This window comes from Silurus meridionalis, chromosome 16, assembly GCF_014805685.1.
Source record: "Silurus meridionalis isolate SWU-2019-XX chromosome 16, ASM1480568v1, whole genome shotgun sequence".
NCBI classification, from domain to species: Eukaryota; Metazoa; Chordata; class Actinopteri; order Siluriformes; family Siluridae; genus Silurus; species Silurus meridionalis.
In genome coordinates, this window is record NC_060899.1 from 4555074 (window position 1) to 4574421 (window position 19348).

General features: G+C 41.6%; 1 protein-coding gene across 2 annotated transcripts; it reads left to right on the plus strand.

Annotated features, from left to right (window-relative positions):
* The first annotated feature begins 1106 nt into the window (after positions 1-1106).
* On the plus strand, positions 1107-18455 carry fbxo25 (F-box protein 25). Of its 2 annotated transcripts, XM_046870103.1 has the most exons (11): positions 1107-1236; positions 1529-1644; positions 3945-4048; positions 6145-6194; positions 6310-6402; positions 6489-6582; positions 11859-12043; positions 13846-14028; positions 15324-15467; positions 15843-15869; positions 17712-18455. In XM_046870103.1, exons 2-11 carry the CDS (start codon positions 1529-1531, stop codon positions 17799-17801), a joined length of 1086 nt encoding a protein of 361 aa, XP_046726059.1. In that variant the 5' UTR covers positions 1107-1236; the 3' UTR covers positions 17802-18455. The 2 variants fall into 2 exon arrangements, with proteins under 2 accessions (XP_046726059.1, XP_046726060.1); XM_046870104.1 differs by lacking the exon at positions 15843-15869.
* Positions 18456-19348: the final 893 nt, after the last annotated feature.

Consider the following 19348-nt stretch of genomic DNA (forward strand, 5'->3'; position numbering starts at 1 on the left):
TGACAAACACATTTATATAAACCTCGTAATGTACAGCTGGAGTTATTATTAAGGTTAATGTTCCAGAAAATATGGCAAATTAGATTAGACAGATCGGATTTTGTTAACATTATAAGCCAAAGTAACACCAACATGCGTTCATCTTTACAAATATTTTAAAGTGCCTTTATAATAAATGGAAAAATAGTACCTCTATGGGGCCGTGGCTAGTTAAAGGACAGGATATGGCTATGTGTATTGTAAATGTCTTTATCTTTATTTAATATTTTATTGTTAGTTTCGTTTTTTCGACAGTTTTTCATATTTTCATAGCACCAGCACACCATGAAATATATTCTTTGTACATGCAACCCATGATACTTGGCAATAAAGATGATTCTGGATATGATTCTAGTTAAAAAAAAAAAAAACTGTTAAAACACTACTGTATATGGTCAACTGCAGAGATGCTCAAGCTAGAGCCTGTGGGCCAGAGATGCTCCATGGTGACCTCTGCTTTGGTCTGTCATGCCATATATGAGAATAAGAAATAAAGGGGAAAAAATGCCATTTGGGGAAAAAAATACATTCATGAAAAAAATTAAACAGCTATTGTACAGAAAACTATTAAATATGGGTCTTATGGTCAGGGGTGCACATACTTTTGCTCTTTATTGTAAACACTTCAATGTGGCAATGTGGTTAGAAATGTAATACTGTACCACATTTTGCTTATGCATCACTTTATGCCACCACACACACACACACACACACACAAAACAGGATGGTTGCATGTACTCAAACTCAACAGTACACTCATTGACTGGAACTTCTCACTTTTCTCTGGCTGGATCTGTCCATTTATTTTTGTTTCCCTCCAAATAAAAAGCACACGTTCACGTTTCTTCTCGTTCTTTTCATCCATCCATCAAAAAATAAATAAATACTGGAAACACGTGCTTTTCTGAGTCACGTGTCAAGCAGCCGACTAAAAACAAAGCCCCGGGGCTGGACTGAGGATGATTGACGTGTCCGTGAGCCAATCACAGCAGGGGATTCCGGGTAGCAACAGACAACAAACAAAAGCTCGCCGACCAATCAGGGGGCGCCGAGGGGCGGTCCTTATTCTGCTGTGCAGACTGTTTACTTCCGTCAATATTACAGGGAAGAGAGAGAGAGAGAGAGAGAGAGAGAGAGAGAAAAAAAGAGAGACAGGAAATTTTGTCCAAGCAAACAAAAGACTAGGAATCAGAAGCGGTGAGTAAAGTTTTCTTATTCGATTGCTATTAAATCTAATGCACGGAAGATAAAAGGAATAGAATAATAAAAGGCTGTATTTCACTGTATTGTATTTAAATGATGTCATCTGATGATGGACACAAATCAGCTGTTGTTGCCTAAACCAACATTTACATGATGCATGATATCAGTTATATGACTATATATATTTTTTTTTCAGTGGTTGTCATTTTTCAAAACGTATAATAGCCTCATCATATATTTAATAACATTTAAAATTTGGGTTTTTGTTTTGGGTATAATGCTCAAGATGCCATTTTTGGGCCAAGATTGGAGATCTCCAGGCTGGAGTTGGATCAAAACCGAGGATGGATGGAAACCCTTTGAGTTTTTGGGCACCAACAGTAAAGGATTTCAGCTGGAAGAGTAAGACTTTTTTATTATTTATTATACATAACATTATTATTATTATTATCATCATTATTATTAAAATTTTTCCTTGATATGTCTTTGGAGCATAACATAAATTGATCAAGCATGCATAAGAACATGAAAATAGAAATAAAAGTATTTTATTATTATTATTATTATTATTATTATTATTATTATAAGACCAGCAGATATAATAATCCGCAGTATTCAAATGTAAATGTCCACTTTATTGACTGTGTAATTTTGGAGAACTTTTTGGACCTATATTATGTAAAATAAATTTACAATAGACATTGGCAGAAAACAGCTTTAAAGGTCCAGATCGAGGCTTAATAGTAAGCAAGACTTTTTATTATAAGATCAGCAGATACAATAGTAAAAATAAAGGTACAAAAGTAATGCTGTGAAACTTGAACTATAGTATAAAAATGTGTGTGTGTGTGTGTGTGTGTGTGTGTGTGTGTGTGTGTGTGTATATATATATATATATATATATATATATATATATATATATATATACACACACACACACACACACACTGCATAACATTACAGCAAGGTTACTAGCTGTAAAAAGTCATGCTGTATATGTTAAAGCCTCAATGTTTTTTTTTCTTCCTCATGCATTTTAATGAAGTTTTAAGAGTCGGTGCACTTTTTCATGTAAAAAAAAAAAAAATTCTTAAAGGTATAAAAAAATGTGCCTAGGATAGCGGCATGGCATTGACAGGAAGAGAAAATGATCAGGAACAATGAGCATACTTTTATTCACAGCAACATTTAAGAAAACAAATATATGGTCCAAGGCGACCGTCTTGAACTACTTGGATTCAAACTCTCCATCACTCCTTAATTTGGACAACCTCCATGATTGGGATTAGTTAATGTTTTATTAGGTGGATGAACTCTGACCCATCATAAGACGGAGTCGGCTTAAAATAAAATCGACAGAACAGCTTTTTTATCTCCGTCTGAGATCCTGCCGCTTTGCTACACATTGTAATTAAACAGAAGGAAGTGTGTATGTACATACTGTATGTAAGCGCACGGATGCTTTGTGTAGCAGCAAACCGCTTTTGCACAGAACCCATTCCCTAAAGTACTGAGCGATGACGTGGCATAATGACCTGTAATTAGAGCTGAGAAATGGAGGTAAGGCTGCTTTTGGGCTACGTAAAAGAGCGTGCACACAGAGGAAGTGAGGAGGTTTTGATATGTGAACGTGTCTATATTCAGCGCACTGAGGAGTATTCTCGTTTTCCTCTTTTTGCACCACAAATACCACACACACACACACACTCACACACACACACCCACATGCTGTTATGTTTTAAACTGTGTTTCATGTCACTGCTCATGTTTTATTGGGTTTTAAATTTCAAGAACAAATTCCTTCTTTGTTTTTAATTCGGTTCGATTTGCATAACTCTTGACGTTGTCACGCAGGGGCTGCATAGAAATCTGGCAGCAATGGTAATTTTGGTGTGATTAAGAGAGTTTTAAAGAGAGAAAACATTCCAGAAGTAGCGGGAGCGCTGTATTACTGTGCAAGGGGACTATTTTGAAGGTGGTAGTGTGCAAACAAAGATAATTAAAGCACTTTCTTGTAAATAGCTAATCTGAAAACCTTTTGATACCGACTCATACAATAGTAATAAAAAGGAGGTACAAAAGTGTAGGATTTAGGCATAGAGGTATTCATCACCCACTCACAGGTCAATAATCATCCTAGAATATGGTTTCAAAGGCAGAAGAAAGATTCATAGCAGGTCCTTGGCCTAATGATGACTGTCCACATGGAATGTTTTCTTTTTCAGGGCTCTGCTTATGTTTATTTTTAGAAATTATTTATGAGAAAAAAAAACAACGCAGCCATTAGGGTTGCACAAGCCAGTGCACTCTTAGTGCCAGTCCCAAGCCCGGATAAAAGAGGAGGATTGCATTAGGAAGGGAATCCAGTGTAAAACGTGCGGCAATTCGAATACCGCATCGGTCGAGGCCCAAGTAACCAGCGACCGCCACAGGTATCGTTAGCCAACAGGGTACCGGTGGAAATTGGGCTACTGTTGGCTGAAGGAGGAGAAGGAGAGGAGGAAGCAGATTTAGAGGACAGGGGGTTATAGAGATGGATGATCTGCTGTGGTGACCTCTAATTGGAGAAGCCGGAAGAACGTCAAGTAAAATGTTTTGGATCTGTTTTTTGGACGTCACTGAGTAATTGAGATTTGCTGCCTGTACTTCTGTTTGTTTTCATTTTTCATATCCATCACAATCTTCTTTTTTCTTTCCTCCAGCCTGGACAATGAAAACAAAGAGAACATATATGTAGAAAATGTATGCGAGGTCGCTGCAAAGAAAAGGAAAAAGGACTACGTCAACAACAACACAAAATCGCAGTGTGAGTATCATCTGTCAGTGTAATCGATCTAAACCTCCATTCGTATAAGATTGTAAATATGCCGTTCCAGCATAAGCTGGAATTGCCATTTATGGTAAAGCCAGATAGCAGATGAGTGATGGCCAAGTGCCGGTGCACGCTCACCGCTTTAATCTGGCTCACGTTGCTGATTGGAGCGGCATAATCCGAACCTTTCGTGCCAGAACGCAGCTACAGCTTTCTCTCAATATCTCAACATCACAATATCTCAGGCATGGGATGGAGGAGTACGTACAGCCGTGCCACTTTCAACCCTGCGCACTGGAGATGATTGGTTGCATATGGACATTTTTGGCTCTGATTCCATCTGTTGTGTACATTTCACTGAGGGAAAAAAAAAAAGCCATATCTTTCCCATATTTGGCCAGGAAGCATCAGTGTGATTCCCAGAAGGCATGCACACATTCCGGCATTGTTTTCACTACACCATATAATGCAATTTACAATCACAAATACAATTTTGGAATAGACGACGGAAACAAAATTTCCATGTACAAGAGACATTATGTTAAACAAGTCCTTATTGGCTGTCACCATAGAAACAATCATTCTTTGATCTTTACTTATTGTACAGGGCCCATCAAATTTTTGGAAACTCTTTGCATCTGGACAGTTTTTTTCTTCAAACATTTAACCGAAATACTTTCTTTCTTTGTGATCCAGTTCATCCCAAAGTAGCTATCGGTGCTGTTTTGCTGAATAATCGCCACCGATAATTAATTTATTGAACTATCGCCAAAAATCCATACAGATTTTCTGACTTCTGGCCTGCTGTCATTGAGAGCGACCTCTAGTGGCGAATCAATGATGCCATGTCCTGTTTGTTTTTACATGAGACTGCTTTCAGGAGGTGGAGCTGGAGGTAGCAGAGCTGATGATGTTGAGGTTTTGGTTGGGGTATGATGAGGATGGCAGGATTAGAAACGAGTTTATAAGAGGGACAGCGTATGTAGGACGTTTTGGAGACAAGGTGAGGGAGGTGTGATTGAGATGGTTTGGACATGTGCAGAGGAGGGACATGGGGTATATCAGTAGGACAATGGTGAGGATGTAGCAGCCAGGAAGGAGGAAAAGATGAAGGAGACCAAGGAGGAGGTTTATGGATGTGGTGAGGGAAAACATGCAGGTAGTTGTTTTGAAAGAGGTAGATGTAGAGAACAGGGGGGTATGGAGACGGATGATCCGCTGTGGTGCCCCCTAATGGGAGAAGCCGAAAGGAGAAGAAGAAGAAGACTGTTTGCTGCATGGAGAGCACTTTATTATTTACCTTTTTTTTTCTTATATACTTATATATATTTAATCATATATTCATAGTTGTTTCCTTTTGCACATTTTTATGATTCAGTACTGTTTTTTTATTCTTTTATAACGTTCAGTACGATTTTACATGGAGTGCACATGGACCTCTAGTTATCATGATGTCCATATAAACCGAAACTTAAATTAAATTAATAAAAACCCAAGCATTAATAGCATTAAATAACGTAGATTGTTGCATATAAACAAAAGGACCATGCATACATCTTTTAAAATCGATAAAACCAAGAGACTATGTGTTTCCAAACTTCTTACAGGCACTGTATAAATTATTACTTTGCATATGGTATGTGGCAGTATTAACCATGGATATGAATCTGTTCTTCTTCATCTTCTATCGGCTGCTCCCATTAGGGGGCGCCACAGCGGATCATCCGTCTCCATACCCCCCTGTCCTCTTCATCTGCTTCTTTCAAACCAAATACCTGCATGTATTCCCTCATCACATCCATAAACCTCCACCTTGTTCTTACTCTTTTCCTCCTTCCTGGTGGCTCCATCCTCAGCATTCTCCTACTGATATACCCCATGTCCCTCTTCTGCACATGTCCAAACCATCTCAATCTCACCTCCCTCACCTTGGATATAAATCTGTTCTGAGTTTAGAAAAAGAAAAAAATCAGGAACGCAACCTTCACAGTCGTTTACTTCACTGTTTGCACCATGCGTTTATGTAAATCTTTCTTTTTTTTGTCTAAATTACCGCCGACGCGCCTCATACCCCAATTGTCTGTGTTTAGTTCTGTACAGGGAGCGGTGGATCTACGTTCAGAAGGAAAGCACGAGAGAGGTGAGCCATCATGTACCACGCTGCTCCGGTTCCTCTTCTTAGCGTTACTAAGCCAACATAAACGTGTCTGATGTGTTTTATGTGTGTGTTGGTGTGTTTCTGCGTGCTGTTGTAGAGACATGGATACTGTACGCTCGGGGAAGCTTTCAACAGGCTGGACTTTTCCAGCGCCATCCAGGACGTGCGCCGCTTCAACTACGTGGTCAAAGTAAGACGTTATGCTTCGCCTATACAACTCTTTATCTCTTTACATGACTCGGTCTCTCACACCCCGACTCGTTTCCGTCTCCGTAGCTGCTGCATTTAATCGCCAAGTCCCAGCTGACGTCTTTGAGCGGCGCTGCTCAGAAGAACTACTTCAACGTGCTGGAGAAGATCGTGAGAAAGGGTGAGGGACAGGCTAGAAACAAGCCTTTTTTTTAAATAGTGTACATCTTTTCAGGGATTACGAAACAAGACCTTCTTCATTTTTAGCACCATTTCCCCCCTATGTTTAGCTGGAAACAGGTTTAATCTTAATAAAGGGTCATTTTCTTTAAATACTCTATAATCAGCTGTTCTAGGAAGCTGGAAATGTGCATATTTAGCTTTGGAATTTGTTGTTGAGGAAATCTTTTACAAAAAATAGAGGCGATAAGCGGAGGGAAAACTCGTTTTTTACTATCACTCCTGTACACTACGTGTCCCTAAACTTTTTTTTTTTACTTTTTCTTCTTTGCTTATCTTAATTTTCATCACAATCTTCGCTTTCTGGCTTCGCTTCGCCATCTAGCAGCGGCGTCTCGAGCTCGTACCTCGATTTTTTGCTCGCGTAACAATGCAAAAAATCGACCGAGTGACCGCTCGTACCTCGGAAAACTCGTACATTAATGCACTCGTAGGTCAAGATACCACTGTAGTTGTACATACTTTTTTTCCCATATGGGGAGACTTTTACCTTAACTCCGTTACATTTCAAATACTTTCAAAATAAAAGTCAAATACTTTACAAGTGGCTTTTATTGTCATTTTTACTATACACAGTGGTACACAGTACACAGTAAAAACGAAACAACGTTCCTCCGAAACCCTGGTGCTACACTAAACAACAACATACAACATAAAGTGCATCGAGTGCAGCCTGGTGCAAACAGTGCAAACAAAAGAACAGTACAGACAGACAGAGTGCAGACAGACAACACAAGACAAGACAAAAGACAAAAAACCAAGTATAGCGCTGACTAGTAAACCTACTGTATACTTACATATACAGTACTGTGTGAGGAGAAATGTAAAAACTATACCCAGGAGAAAGTACAAACGGAACAGAGCAATGTAGTGCAAAAAAACAGCAGCAAGGAGGTGCAAAGACAGCATGTAAACATTCTACTGAATACAAAAGGTGCAAAAACAGCATGTAAACATTATACTGAATATAAGGTGCGAGTATAAATAATAATAAATAGTAAATAGTGGATCGAGATGAGTGATTATTGTGTTTAGTCCAGGTTGTACAGTTCAGTAACAGTAACACACAGAGTGACTGTGTGTGTGTGTGTGTGTGTGTGTGTGTGTGTGTGTGTGTGTGTGTGTGTAAGTGAGTGTGTGTGAGTTCTGTTCAGTTCTTTGTGTTGAGAAGCCTGATGGCTTGTGGAAAGAAACTGTTACACAGTCTTGTTGTGACGGCCCGAATGCTTCAGAACCGTTTTCCTGATGGTAGGAGGGTGAAGTATGTGTGTGAGGGGTGTGTGTGATCTTCCACAATGCTGTGTGCTTTGCGGATGCAGCGTGTGGTGTAAATGTCCATGATAGAGGGAGAGAGACTCGATGATCTTCTCAGCTGTCCTCACTATCCTCTGTAGGGTCTTGCGATCCGAGACGGTGCAATTCCCAAACCAGGCAGTGATGCAGCTGCTCAGGATGCTCTCAATGGTCCCTCTGTAGAACATGGACAGGATGGGGGGAGGGAGATGGGCTTTCCTCAGCCTTCTCAGAAAGTAGAGACGCTGCTGGGCTTTCTTGGTGATGGAGCTGGTGTTAAGTGACCAGGTGAGGTTGTCCGCCAGATGAACACCAAGAAATTTGGTGCTCTTGACGATCTCCACAGAGGATCCATTGATAATCAGTGGAGATTGGTTGCTCTGTGCTCTCCTGAAGTCCACAACCATCTCTTTCGTTTTGTCCACGTTCAGAGACAGGTTGTTTGCTCCACACCAGGCAGTTAGCCGTTGCACCTCTTCTCTATATGCTGACTCGTCGTTCTTGCTGATTAGACCCACCACGGTCGTGTCATCAGCAAACTTGATGATATGATTCGAGCTGTGCCTTGGTGCACAGTCGTGAGTCAGCAGAGTGAACAGCAGTGGACTGAGCACACAGCCCTGAGGGGCTCCAGTGCTCAGTGTGGTGGTGCTGGAGATGCTGTTCCCGATCCGGACTGCCTGAGGTCTCCCAGTCAGGAAATCCAGGATCCAGTTGCAGAGAGGTGTTCAGGCCCAGAAGGTTCAACTTCTCGATCAGGTGCTGAGGAATGATTGTGTTGAATGCTGAGCTGAAATCAATGAACAGCATTCGTACATACGAGTCCTTGTTATCCAGGTGGGTGAGGGCCAGGTGGAGGGTTGTGGAGATGGCATCGTCCGTGGAACGGTTTGGACGATACGCAAACTGCATGGGGTCCAGGGAGGGTGGAAGCTGTGTCTTGATGTGCCTCATGACGAGCCTCTCGAAGCACTTCATCACGATGGGAGTGAGCGAAGGGACGATAGTCATTGAGGCAGGAGACAGTCGATTTCTTTGGCACAGGAACGATGGTCGTTGTCTTGAGGCACGTGGGAACAAGGTTACTGCTCAGGGAGATGTTGAAGATGTCAGTGAAGACATCTGCTAGTTGTTCTGCACAATCCCTGAGCACTCTGCCAGGAATGTTGTCAGGTCCAGCAGACTTCCGTGGGTTAACTCTGCATAGAGTTTTCCTCACTTCAGCTGTGGTTAGACAGAGCACCTGGTCAGTGGGAGGAGGGATGGTCTTCCTCGCCACCACATTGTTCTGTACCTCAAACCGGGCGTGAAGTCGTTCAGCGCATCTGGGAGGGAGGCGTCACGGTCACAAGCAGGTGATGTGGTCTTGTAATTCGTGATCGCCTGGATGCCCTGCCACATGCGCCGGGTGTCTCCACTGTCCTGGAAGTGGTCGTGGATTTTCTTCGCGTGTGCGTGCTTCGCCTCTCTGATGGCACGAGACAGTTTGGCCCTTGCTGTTTTTAAGGCCGCCTTGTCCCCTGTTCTGAAGGCAGAGTCTCTTTGTTTTAACAGCGCACGCACATTTGCAGTCATCCACGGTTTCTGGTTGGAGCGTGTAGTGATGGACTTGGAGATGGTCACATCATCAACGCACTTGCTGATGTAGCAGGTCACTGATGACGTGTACTCCTCCAAGTTAATGGAATCGCCGTTGGTTGCAGCCTCTCTAAACATGTCCCAGTCAGTGCACTCAAAACAGTCCTGAAGAGTAGAAGTAGCTCCTTCTGGCCAGGTTTTCAACCTGTTTCAGAACCGGTTTAGAGCGTCTGACGAGCGGTCTGTATGCTGGGATCAACATAACAGAGCAGTGGTCTGAGTATCCGAGATGGGGGCGGGGCTCCGTCTTGAGATTCGCATGGTTGAAATCTCCGGCGATAATAAACAATCCGTCGGGGTGAGCATTCTGCAGGTCGCTAATAGCGCCGTAGAGTTCACACAGTGCCTCCTTAGCATTAGCACTGGGAGGAATGTACACTCCGACGATGTAAACAGTTGTGAATTCCCGTGGTAAATAAAAAGGTCTGCATCTAACAAACTCCACTAGCGATGAGCAGTAGCATGAAACAAGCACAGAGTTCTTACACCATTCCGTGTTGATATAAACACACAGGCCACCACCGCGAGTCTTACCGCACAGAGCTGTGTTTCTGTCGGCTCGAAACACGGTTAGCTTGTCTAGCTGGACTGTATGTTAGTGTAAGTAAATCAGTCGCTCCTTTTTATTTATGAGGATAAAAACTTCAAACGTGCAGCAATCAACCAATCAGGATCGAGCGCACGCTCTGTTTTAAACTTGTTTTGAATGGCGTTCGGGGGGTGTATCTACTTACACTAACATACAGTTCAGCATCATTTCAGCAGAACATTTTGAGTGAAGTTGTGAGGAAAATTGGGTTCATGATAATTGTAATAGACATCAATCATTGTTTGACTCATTATTATCATTCTATTAATAGATCAGTGTGTTAAGAGTCACATTAGAGTCTTTTTGCGCATAGTCGATTAAGCAAAGAATCTTGTGACAAAAATGATAATAGGGACATTTTAGCCATAATGAATGAAAAGACTTTTAATTGAAAGTTTAATGGGCTGCACTTTTACATTTACTGGAGTAATATTCAAACTAATGGATCTCTACTTTAACTCAAATGCATGGTTTATGTACTTCGTCCACCACTGACTTTATCTTCAGAACAATTCGAAGTCATTTGGTTTTGCTTTTGATAAACTGGTAGCTGTGGTACGATATGCCCAGCAAACCCTCGACGTTCCACTAATGCTCGCATGGTTTCTATTACTATTTTTGTTTGGGAACCAAATAATAACATTCTCAGAACGTTCTCTGTAAATTCTTCAATTATATTTAGTAAAAACCTAAAAAAAGAACCTATGCAAAATTTTAATGGTTATATTTGGGTTTTAATTTTAGAACCAAAAACAAACCTTTACTGAACTTTTAAAAATAGTTAGCTGGGAAGATAATGAAGAGCTGGCTGCTGATGTGAATCCGGCCAAGACCAAATCAGGGAGATAATAATAATAATAATAATAATAATAATAATAATAATACAAATCTTCATGCTGTAGATTTACACAGGGTGGCGCAAGGAAACTGGGAATTTTGGAACTAGGAATTGGCGACACTGGGACATCCGCAATCGTTTGAAACCGGTGCGTTGTAGTTTAAAACCCCTTCCCATCAGTTATCATAGAGCAGTGGAGTGATTTTATGAGTGTTCACTGTAAAACCTTTTATAAGATTGGTGATAGGTTGAGTGCTGTGCAAAGGGAATTTTGGCATCATTACCAGTTAGGATGTCAGGATCGTGTCCCATCTGCTAATTTAGAAAAAATCTGATTCATCCCTAAAAAAAAAGTCCTTAGGAGGCGTTCGAACGGCACACAGACCAGAGAATATTCAGGCTGAACGAGCAGAATTTTGAGGAGCCCTCGCCAGTCCATTCAACAACATCCATCATCACTGTGTTGAGCTGTTTCTTCGAAATGACGCACCCATGTTGAGCAGAAGAGAACTGGTAATGATGCCCAAAAGGAAATGACACCGAAATTCCCTTTGCGCACCACTCACGCCGCCAACGCCTGTTGCGCACAACTCCACTGCTTCATTGTAACTAATGGCAAGGGGTTTTAAACAAGGTCACACTGATTCCAAACAATTGCCTCAAAGATGCCCCAGGGTCACCAACTTTTAGTTCCACAATTCCCCGTTTCCCTGCGCCACCCTGTATTTGTGGCGATTTGACGCGATTTAAATCTGAGTTTTGTATCGAGTTCTAATGTAGATATTGTAATACTTTGTCTTTTTATTTTAGGATTATAAAAAATGTTTTTTTTAACATACATTTTTATATATTGGCTTAGCTCTGGATGATCACCAGAACCCTCGGTTGATTAAAGCTTTACTTCAGGACCTCAGTTCAGTCCTGGGGACTCTCATCCGTGAAGTGGGCAAGTCTGTACTTGTAGGCAACATCAACATCTGGCTGTGTCGCCTGGAGACCATTCACAACTGGCAACAACAGCTCAACAGCTTACAGATCCCTAAGGTATTATTTGCTTACATGCGTGTGTGTGTGTGTGTGTGTGTGTTTTGAAGCTTTCTGATTTTCTGTTATCTGATCTGAATTTCTGCTGTGAAGGACAAATACAAGGGACATGTTATTAGGAAATAATAAAATTTGGGATTAGTAATAGTAACCCCACTCAGCATCAGGCTGCACCCCAGAAATGAGTCGTTGTTCATTGGCCTATAAAAGCACACCTCGTTCAGTTTTATCCCCTACATCAGCGGTCCCCAACCTTTTTTACGCCACGGACGGGATTAATTTCGGACAATATTTTCACGGACCGGCCTTTAAGGTGTGGCAGATAAATACAACAAAATAAAACAATATGATCGGCATAAAAACTGGTATTTTCTAAATATAATAATAAACGTGAATCCACTGTGGTGTTTGTTTATTTTGCTCGCTTGGGGGTTTCAATTTAGCGGTAATGTTTATGTGTTAGCGGCCGGAGCAGCCCCTTTAAGAAGGTAGAGGATGGAGGTAAGACATGTGACCGAGGCATCATGACATGCATCAAGAGTGAGTCATAGACAGATGTGGAGGAGAGAACACGGTCATTTTCCAAAATAAAGCCGTTCAGAATCAGATAATAAATAAAACAGACATAATGTAAGTTATGTATTCTTTCTGTACCAATTGACCCATGGACCGGTGCCGGTCCTCGGCCCGGGGGTTGGGGACCACTGCCTTACATGGTGGGTTCAGGTCATGTTGCAATCAAAGGAATTTAAAGTGTCCACAATTCGCCACGGAACACACAATATGGGACAACATGACGAGTCATAAACACGGACACAGCAGGTATAGTAGCTTCTGTGGTGTAAATATTTAGGTGTGTGATGTCAGAATGTATATTTGTCGTAACGTTCCCTACAATGGATGTGCATCTCATAACCAACGATGCAGTACAGCTACCGGATTCACCCCCTGTTAGGATTCGATTCCACGCAAATCATCAATTAACTTAAGTACCTTCGGGATGATGGATGGAAGGAAGGAAGGAGCGGTGCTTTATGCTTGTCACATGTGCTTTTACAGGACAGTTAAATCCTATCTCAACATGTGCTATCTTAATAGGAAGTTGGGGTCCGAGCACAGGGTCAGCCATGATACAGCACACCTAGAGCAGAAAGAGTTAAGGGCCTTGCTTAAGGGCCCAACAGTGGCACCTGGGTTACCTGGGTTTTGAACCCCTGACTTTCCGATCAGTAACCCTACACAACAATTACAAGATTAAATTGTTTCGATATAAATTTATATAATGGATATACACTGAACAAAACACTTGTTTTTGCCCCCATTGTCCATGAGCTGAACTCAAAGATCTAAGACTTTTTCTTTGTACAAAAAAACACAAGGCCTATTTCTCTCAAATATTGTTTGCAAATCTGCGTTAGTGAGCGCTTCTCCTTTGCCGAGATAATCCATCCAAATCACAGGTGTGGAATATCAAGATGCTGATTAGACGGCATGATTATTGCACGTGTGCTTCAGGCTGCCACAATGAAAGGCCACTCTAAAACGTGCAGTTTTCTCACACAGCACGATGCCACAGATGTCGCAAGTTTTGAGGGCATGCTAACTGCAGGAACGTCCACCAGAGCTGTTGCTCGTGAATAAAATGTTCATTACTCTACCATAAGCCGTCTCCAAAGGCATTTCAATTAAAATGTATAAATGTATTAAAAATACAGTGAAAATGTTGAAGTATTAAACAACTTACTGTACTGGGGCAATTACAACGTCACTTATCTAATGCCGCTCGCTTTCTACATTTCCAGCAAATGACCAACGGCATGACCCTGTGTGACCTCCCGCTGCACATGCAGAACCACATCCTGTACAAGTTCAGCGACGCCTGCGACATCATCAACCTGGGGCAGGCCACGCCCACGCTGCACATGCTCAGTGAGGATCGGCAGCTGTGGAAGAAGCTGTGCCGGTTCCACTTTGCTGAGAAACAGGTGACGTTTGTTTATTTATTTATTTATTTTACTTTTATTCCTCATGATAAAGATATCTTGGATAAATGAAGGACCACAGGGGAAAAAAAAATGAAAAACATCTGTTAAGCTCGTTAGTGCAGGCTGAAAACAGGAAGTCAAAGGTTTAGTCTGGAAGGTGTTTCTTCGGTTCTGGTGAATAGCAGGGAGTTGGTCACATGACCCCGCGTGGAGGTGGAAATGGTTTGCGGGAACCGAAGTAAAGTAACAGTGACGACACTGTACATAGATGTGAAGTGGTTTATTACATCGTTTCTGCTTGTGTTCAGTGGGTTATTATAGTTCGTTTCTGTTTCAGGAGGGTATAATTTAGCTTTTCAAGCAAAAGTAAGTACACTAGATGGACAAAAGCTTGAGGACATCTGACCATAACATTCACATATATATATATATATATATATATATATATATATATATATATATATATATATATATATATATATATATATATATATATTGTATGTTCCAATTTAACTTTTACTCCCAATTTCTTAATAATAATAACCTCCATTCTTCCGAAAAGATATCCACTAAATCTTGGAGTGTTCCTGTGGAGATTCGTGCTCATTCAGCCAAATACAGTAGGTACTGAAGGAGGTGAGGAGGCCTGGGGCGCAGTCAGGGTTCCAATTCTTCCCAAAGGTGTTCAATAGGGTTGAGGTCAGAGCTCTATAGCAGGAGATCTTACATTTACATTTGCGGCATTTAGCAGACGCTCTTGTCCAGAGCGATTTAGGTGCTTTGAGTCTCTAGCAATGAATAAATCTACACTGGTATGCTAGATTACAAACTTAATATAAATATAATTTTTTAATTCTACAAAGCAAACTTAGAAAGTACTAATTTAAGTGTTTCAGGAAGAGGTAGGTCTTCAAACGTCGCTTAAAGATAGCCAGGGACTCTGCTGTACCGACATCTAGAGGAAGTTCGTTCCACCACCTCGGTGCCAAAACAGAGAAGAGTTTTGAAGTATACTCACCTCTCATTATGATTCTTGAGCGAGGCCCTTAACCCTCAGTGCTCTAGGGGCGCTGTATCGTTTCTGACCCAGGTCTGTTCAGATGCTATTCCTTAGTGAATCCACAAGAGGGCAGCATAGATGAAAGGTCAGATGTGATGAGTATCTGGAGCGATGTGGTGTTTCCCGGTGACAGTGTGGCAATGCTGTGTCTGCTAAATGCAATGAATGTGTGTGTGTGTGTGTGTGTGTGTGTGTGTGTGTGTGTGTGTGTGTGTGTGTGTGTGTGTGTGAACAGTTTTGCAGGCACTTGATCACGTCAGAGAAAGGCCATGTGGATTGGAAGCTGATGTTCTTCACATTGCAGAAGTACTACCCAAAGAAGGAGCAGTACGGCGACACACTCCACTTCTGCAGACACTGTAGCATACTTTTCTGGAAGGTAAACACTTCACTTAAGATGCAGTCAGACTTTTTAAAATATGATACACTACTTCGAGATCCTAGTGGAGGTCTTCAGGCAACAATGAATCAATAAACTCTGATGGAAGGAGTCCCCAGTGGCGGTGCAGTGCAGTGTAACAGTCAGTAAAAGTTCCACCAGGGGGGATTTCCCCAGAATTTCTAGTCCAAGTCCAAATGATTCAAATGCGTTTACATGTGTAGCTCGACTTTTCCGATTCGTACAAGCCCTAATCATATTTACTTTGATCCTGTCCTCTACAACGACCTCCTCTGTAACCTTTAACTTTTGCCCTTTTTCTGTTCCTCTGCTGGTTTGCTTTACTGTTCCACCCCGGCTTCTTCTCTCCTAAAGGACCGACACGTGGCTTTGCTCTTGAAGGTACAGGCTCATCATCAGACTCATCATTCACTTTGTGCATTTCTTTTGTCCTGCCCTGTCCAGTCATGTTCTGACCCCCTTTTTGCTTCATTTTTTCTTTTCAACTCTTTACACTTTACCAGCCTTTTACCTCCTGTTATTGTGTAACCTGTAAGCTAAAACTTGATCACACACCCCACATTGTCTGTTCTTTCCGTACCATAACACCTTTACCAAGTAACAGTCACTATGAGGACATTCTGTGTAAAAAAACGTTCTTTCGGCTTCTCCCATTAGGGGTCGCCACAGCGGATCATCCACATGTTTGATTTGGCACATGTTTTTAAGCTGGATGCCCTTCCTAACGCAACCCTCCCCATTTATCCGGGCTTGGGACTGGCACTAAGAGTGGCTGGGGTTGGTTCCCTGACCGGGGATCGAACCCGGGCCACAGCGGTGAGAGCGCCGCATCCTAACCACTAGACCACCAGGGGACCTTTTGAGGACATTCTGTGTAACTGCAGCAAAATGGAAAATAGTTTGCATCATGGATCCTGGTGCTGCTGCTAATTCCATCTGTGGCCAGTAGCAAATTTCAGACACGCTTTCTGAGCAGAGCGAACGGCAATCGCAGCAAAAACAAACTTGTGTATGGGGAATAGGTTAGATACCACCTCTTGGAGGGAGCACGACTTAAGCCAGGTCCACGATGTACGATTTTGCCTGTGATTTGGCTTGAGTCTGATGCAAATTTCATCACAAAACATCCTAAAAGATATAATCCGAGGCTAAAATCTGTAGTTTTTTCGACAATGAAATTCTAGCAGATTTCAGAAACTTTCCTGCGGTGTGATTTCCCAACGATGACCCTCAAACCGAGGACCGATAGGAGCGGCCGAACCTGATGACGCAATTAGTGCAACAACTTTAAATCACCTCAGAAGAAACGAGTCAGGTGGACTGTACAGCAAGAAGAGTATCTTATCGAGTTATGGGAAAAGGGAAATTTATATCATCAAGGGATGTCATGAACAAAATGATCGCTACAGATTGTCTTTGTTTGCTGCTAGCTACCGTTAGCGAGAGAACGCAGATTGATGATGTCGTGGTACAGTCTGACATTGCTGAGATGCTACAATTTAACATGGGGAACATGTTTCTATAGTCGGGATAAGCCTTTACCCGCCGCTCGTATGATAGAGCAGAAGTAGATGTGGAAGTTTTACCATTTTATTTTGAAATTAAAGCTCATCGATGGTAGCTGTGAATTGTGATGGGTCACAACACAACATTCTACGTTTATATTGCAGCAGGTTGAAATTCTCAATTGGTTGGAATATTGATTAACTTCCTATAACAGCAGATGAACCAATGAACCGATACCCTCTGTGTGTATAAATGCACACAGAGGGTATCGGTTCATCGGTGAAGTCTTGGTGAAGTTGCTTCTAAGTTGGTGTTGAAATATAGAGTGGTTGCCATGTTGGTTCTTTTCACCCAGAATAAGTCTCCAACCGTCCCTGCTCCAAAACTACCCCAAACCATTAAGCTTCCACTTCCATGTTTCTCTGTGGGGGTGAGGCAGTCTGTCAACATCTTTTTCGTTCTACATCTTATATACGTTTTTCTGTCATGTTTGGACTCATCTGTCCACAATCAATTTCTCCTATTCTTGTTTGTTTCATATGAACAAAAAAAACCCATGCATGTCATATAAAAACCATTAAAGACTACTGGACTCCTGTAAGTTTCATGGATATGAAATGTAACAATAAATGGATAACAAAATGCGTGTCTCATCCATACTCCGATTCTTTCAAAATTGAAATTGCATTTGTGTTCTCACTTCTTTCTCTCTTTCAGGATTCGGGACACCCCTGCACAGCCAACGACCCCGACAGCTGCCTCACCTCGGTCTCGCCCCAGCACTTCATCGACCTCTTTAAGTTTTGAGGTTCACACCATCTTGTGTAAAATGAAGGACCGAATCGATAAGAAAACATCCCTGTTCTACGAATCTTCTTTCCTCACCCAAACTTAAAGGGCTTATTAATTCTAATGATGTCATGGTTGTTAATGTTTTTTTGTTCTCTTCATTCTTTTTGTTTTTTACCCATGTTTAATGGGTCTGTTAGTTAGGTGGAGTTTATAGAGAGGCTTTGCTGCATGCTATAGCAAGAGATGGACAGGGAAAGAAATGACTCCCGGGGGGGGAAAAAAAGAACAAGGCTTTTTTAATTGTAACGAACGCATGTTGACGGACGTAGCTGTGGCGTCGAGTTTGATTCGTGGTAATTGGTCGTGTCGTGCATTTATCAGACGTGTTTGACACTAAAGTGGACATTTTGCACCAGTAGGTTTTTTTTTTTTTCTTTCCATATCAGTGACTTTTTATAATACACTTTTTTCCAAACAGAAATTGATAATGGGGTGAGCACTGCTATTTATGAGCTAACGTATTTTATATCCTTTCTTTTGCACTTTGAAATATTCCTGGAATGTACTGTATATGTAACAGATGAAGTTAGCACATGAGAAGTGTGGCACTCCATTGATGGTACCGATAAAGATTTGGTAAAGATATATTAAAGAAACTTATCAAATCTTCACGGGAGTAAAAGTCTTTTTTAATTGAATCAGGCTAGGAAAAGTGTAGCCATTTACATTTACGGCATTTAGCCGCCCTTATCCAGAGCGACTTACAACTGAGGATTAAGGGCCTTGCTCAGGGGCCCAGCAGTAGCAGCTTGATGGTGCTGGGATTTGAACCTATGACCTTCAGAATCCAATGCCTCAACCACTGAACCTTCCCTAGCCGTAAGTTTAGCGTGTTTGTGCTATTTACTCCTGATGGAAAGCTGACGCGTGTTTTTTCACCTGACTTCCGTCTCCAGCATTAGCAAATTATCTTCACACTTTATTCCAGTGCAATTTGACACAAAATGAGGCAGAAGGATGATGAGTGAGAGTTTATGAAGAAGTGTGTGTGTGAATGATGACAAAGCTGGTGCTGTGCTGGTGGCAAAACCTGGCAGTAATGTTTTCTGACTTATATTCACAAATGAGTCTAAAATACACACTCATTTTCTTACTGGGAATCAGTTAAAACATATCTGGTAATGTCTAGAGCACTGGTAGCTAATTTCAAAGTATGCCATAATCACAAAAGTATTTGAACATCCAACATTTCCAGCCATATGTGATTCTTCCCCAAACTTTTACCACAGAGTTGGAGGTACACAATTGTAGAGGACGTCTTTGGTTGCTGTAGCATGAAATTTTTCCTTCACTTCAAGAGACCCAAACCTGTTCCAGCATGACAATGCTGCTGTGCACAAAGCCAGCTCCACGAACATATGCTTTACATGGGTTGGATTGGATGATCTCCTGCTATAGTGCTCTGACCTCCTCATCTCATCTACATCAGTACCTGACTTGACAAACACCCTTTTCGCTGAATAAGGACAAATCTCCACAAGCACACTCCAAAATCTAGTGGA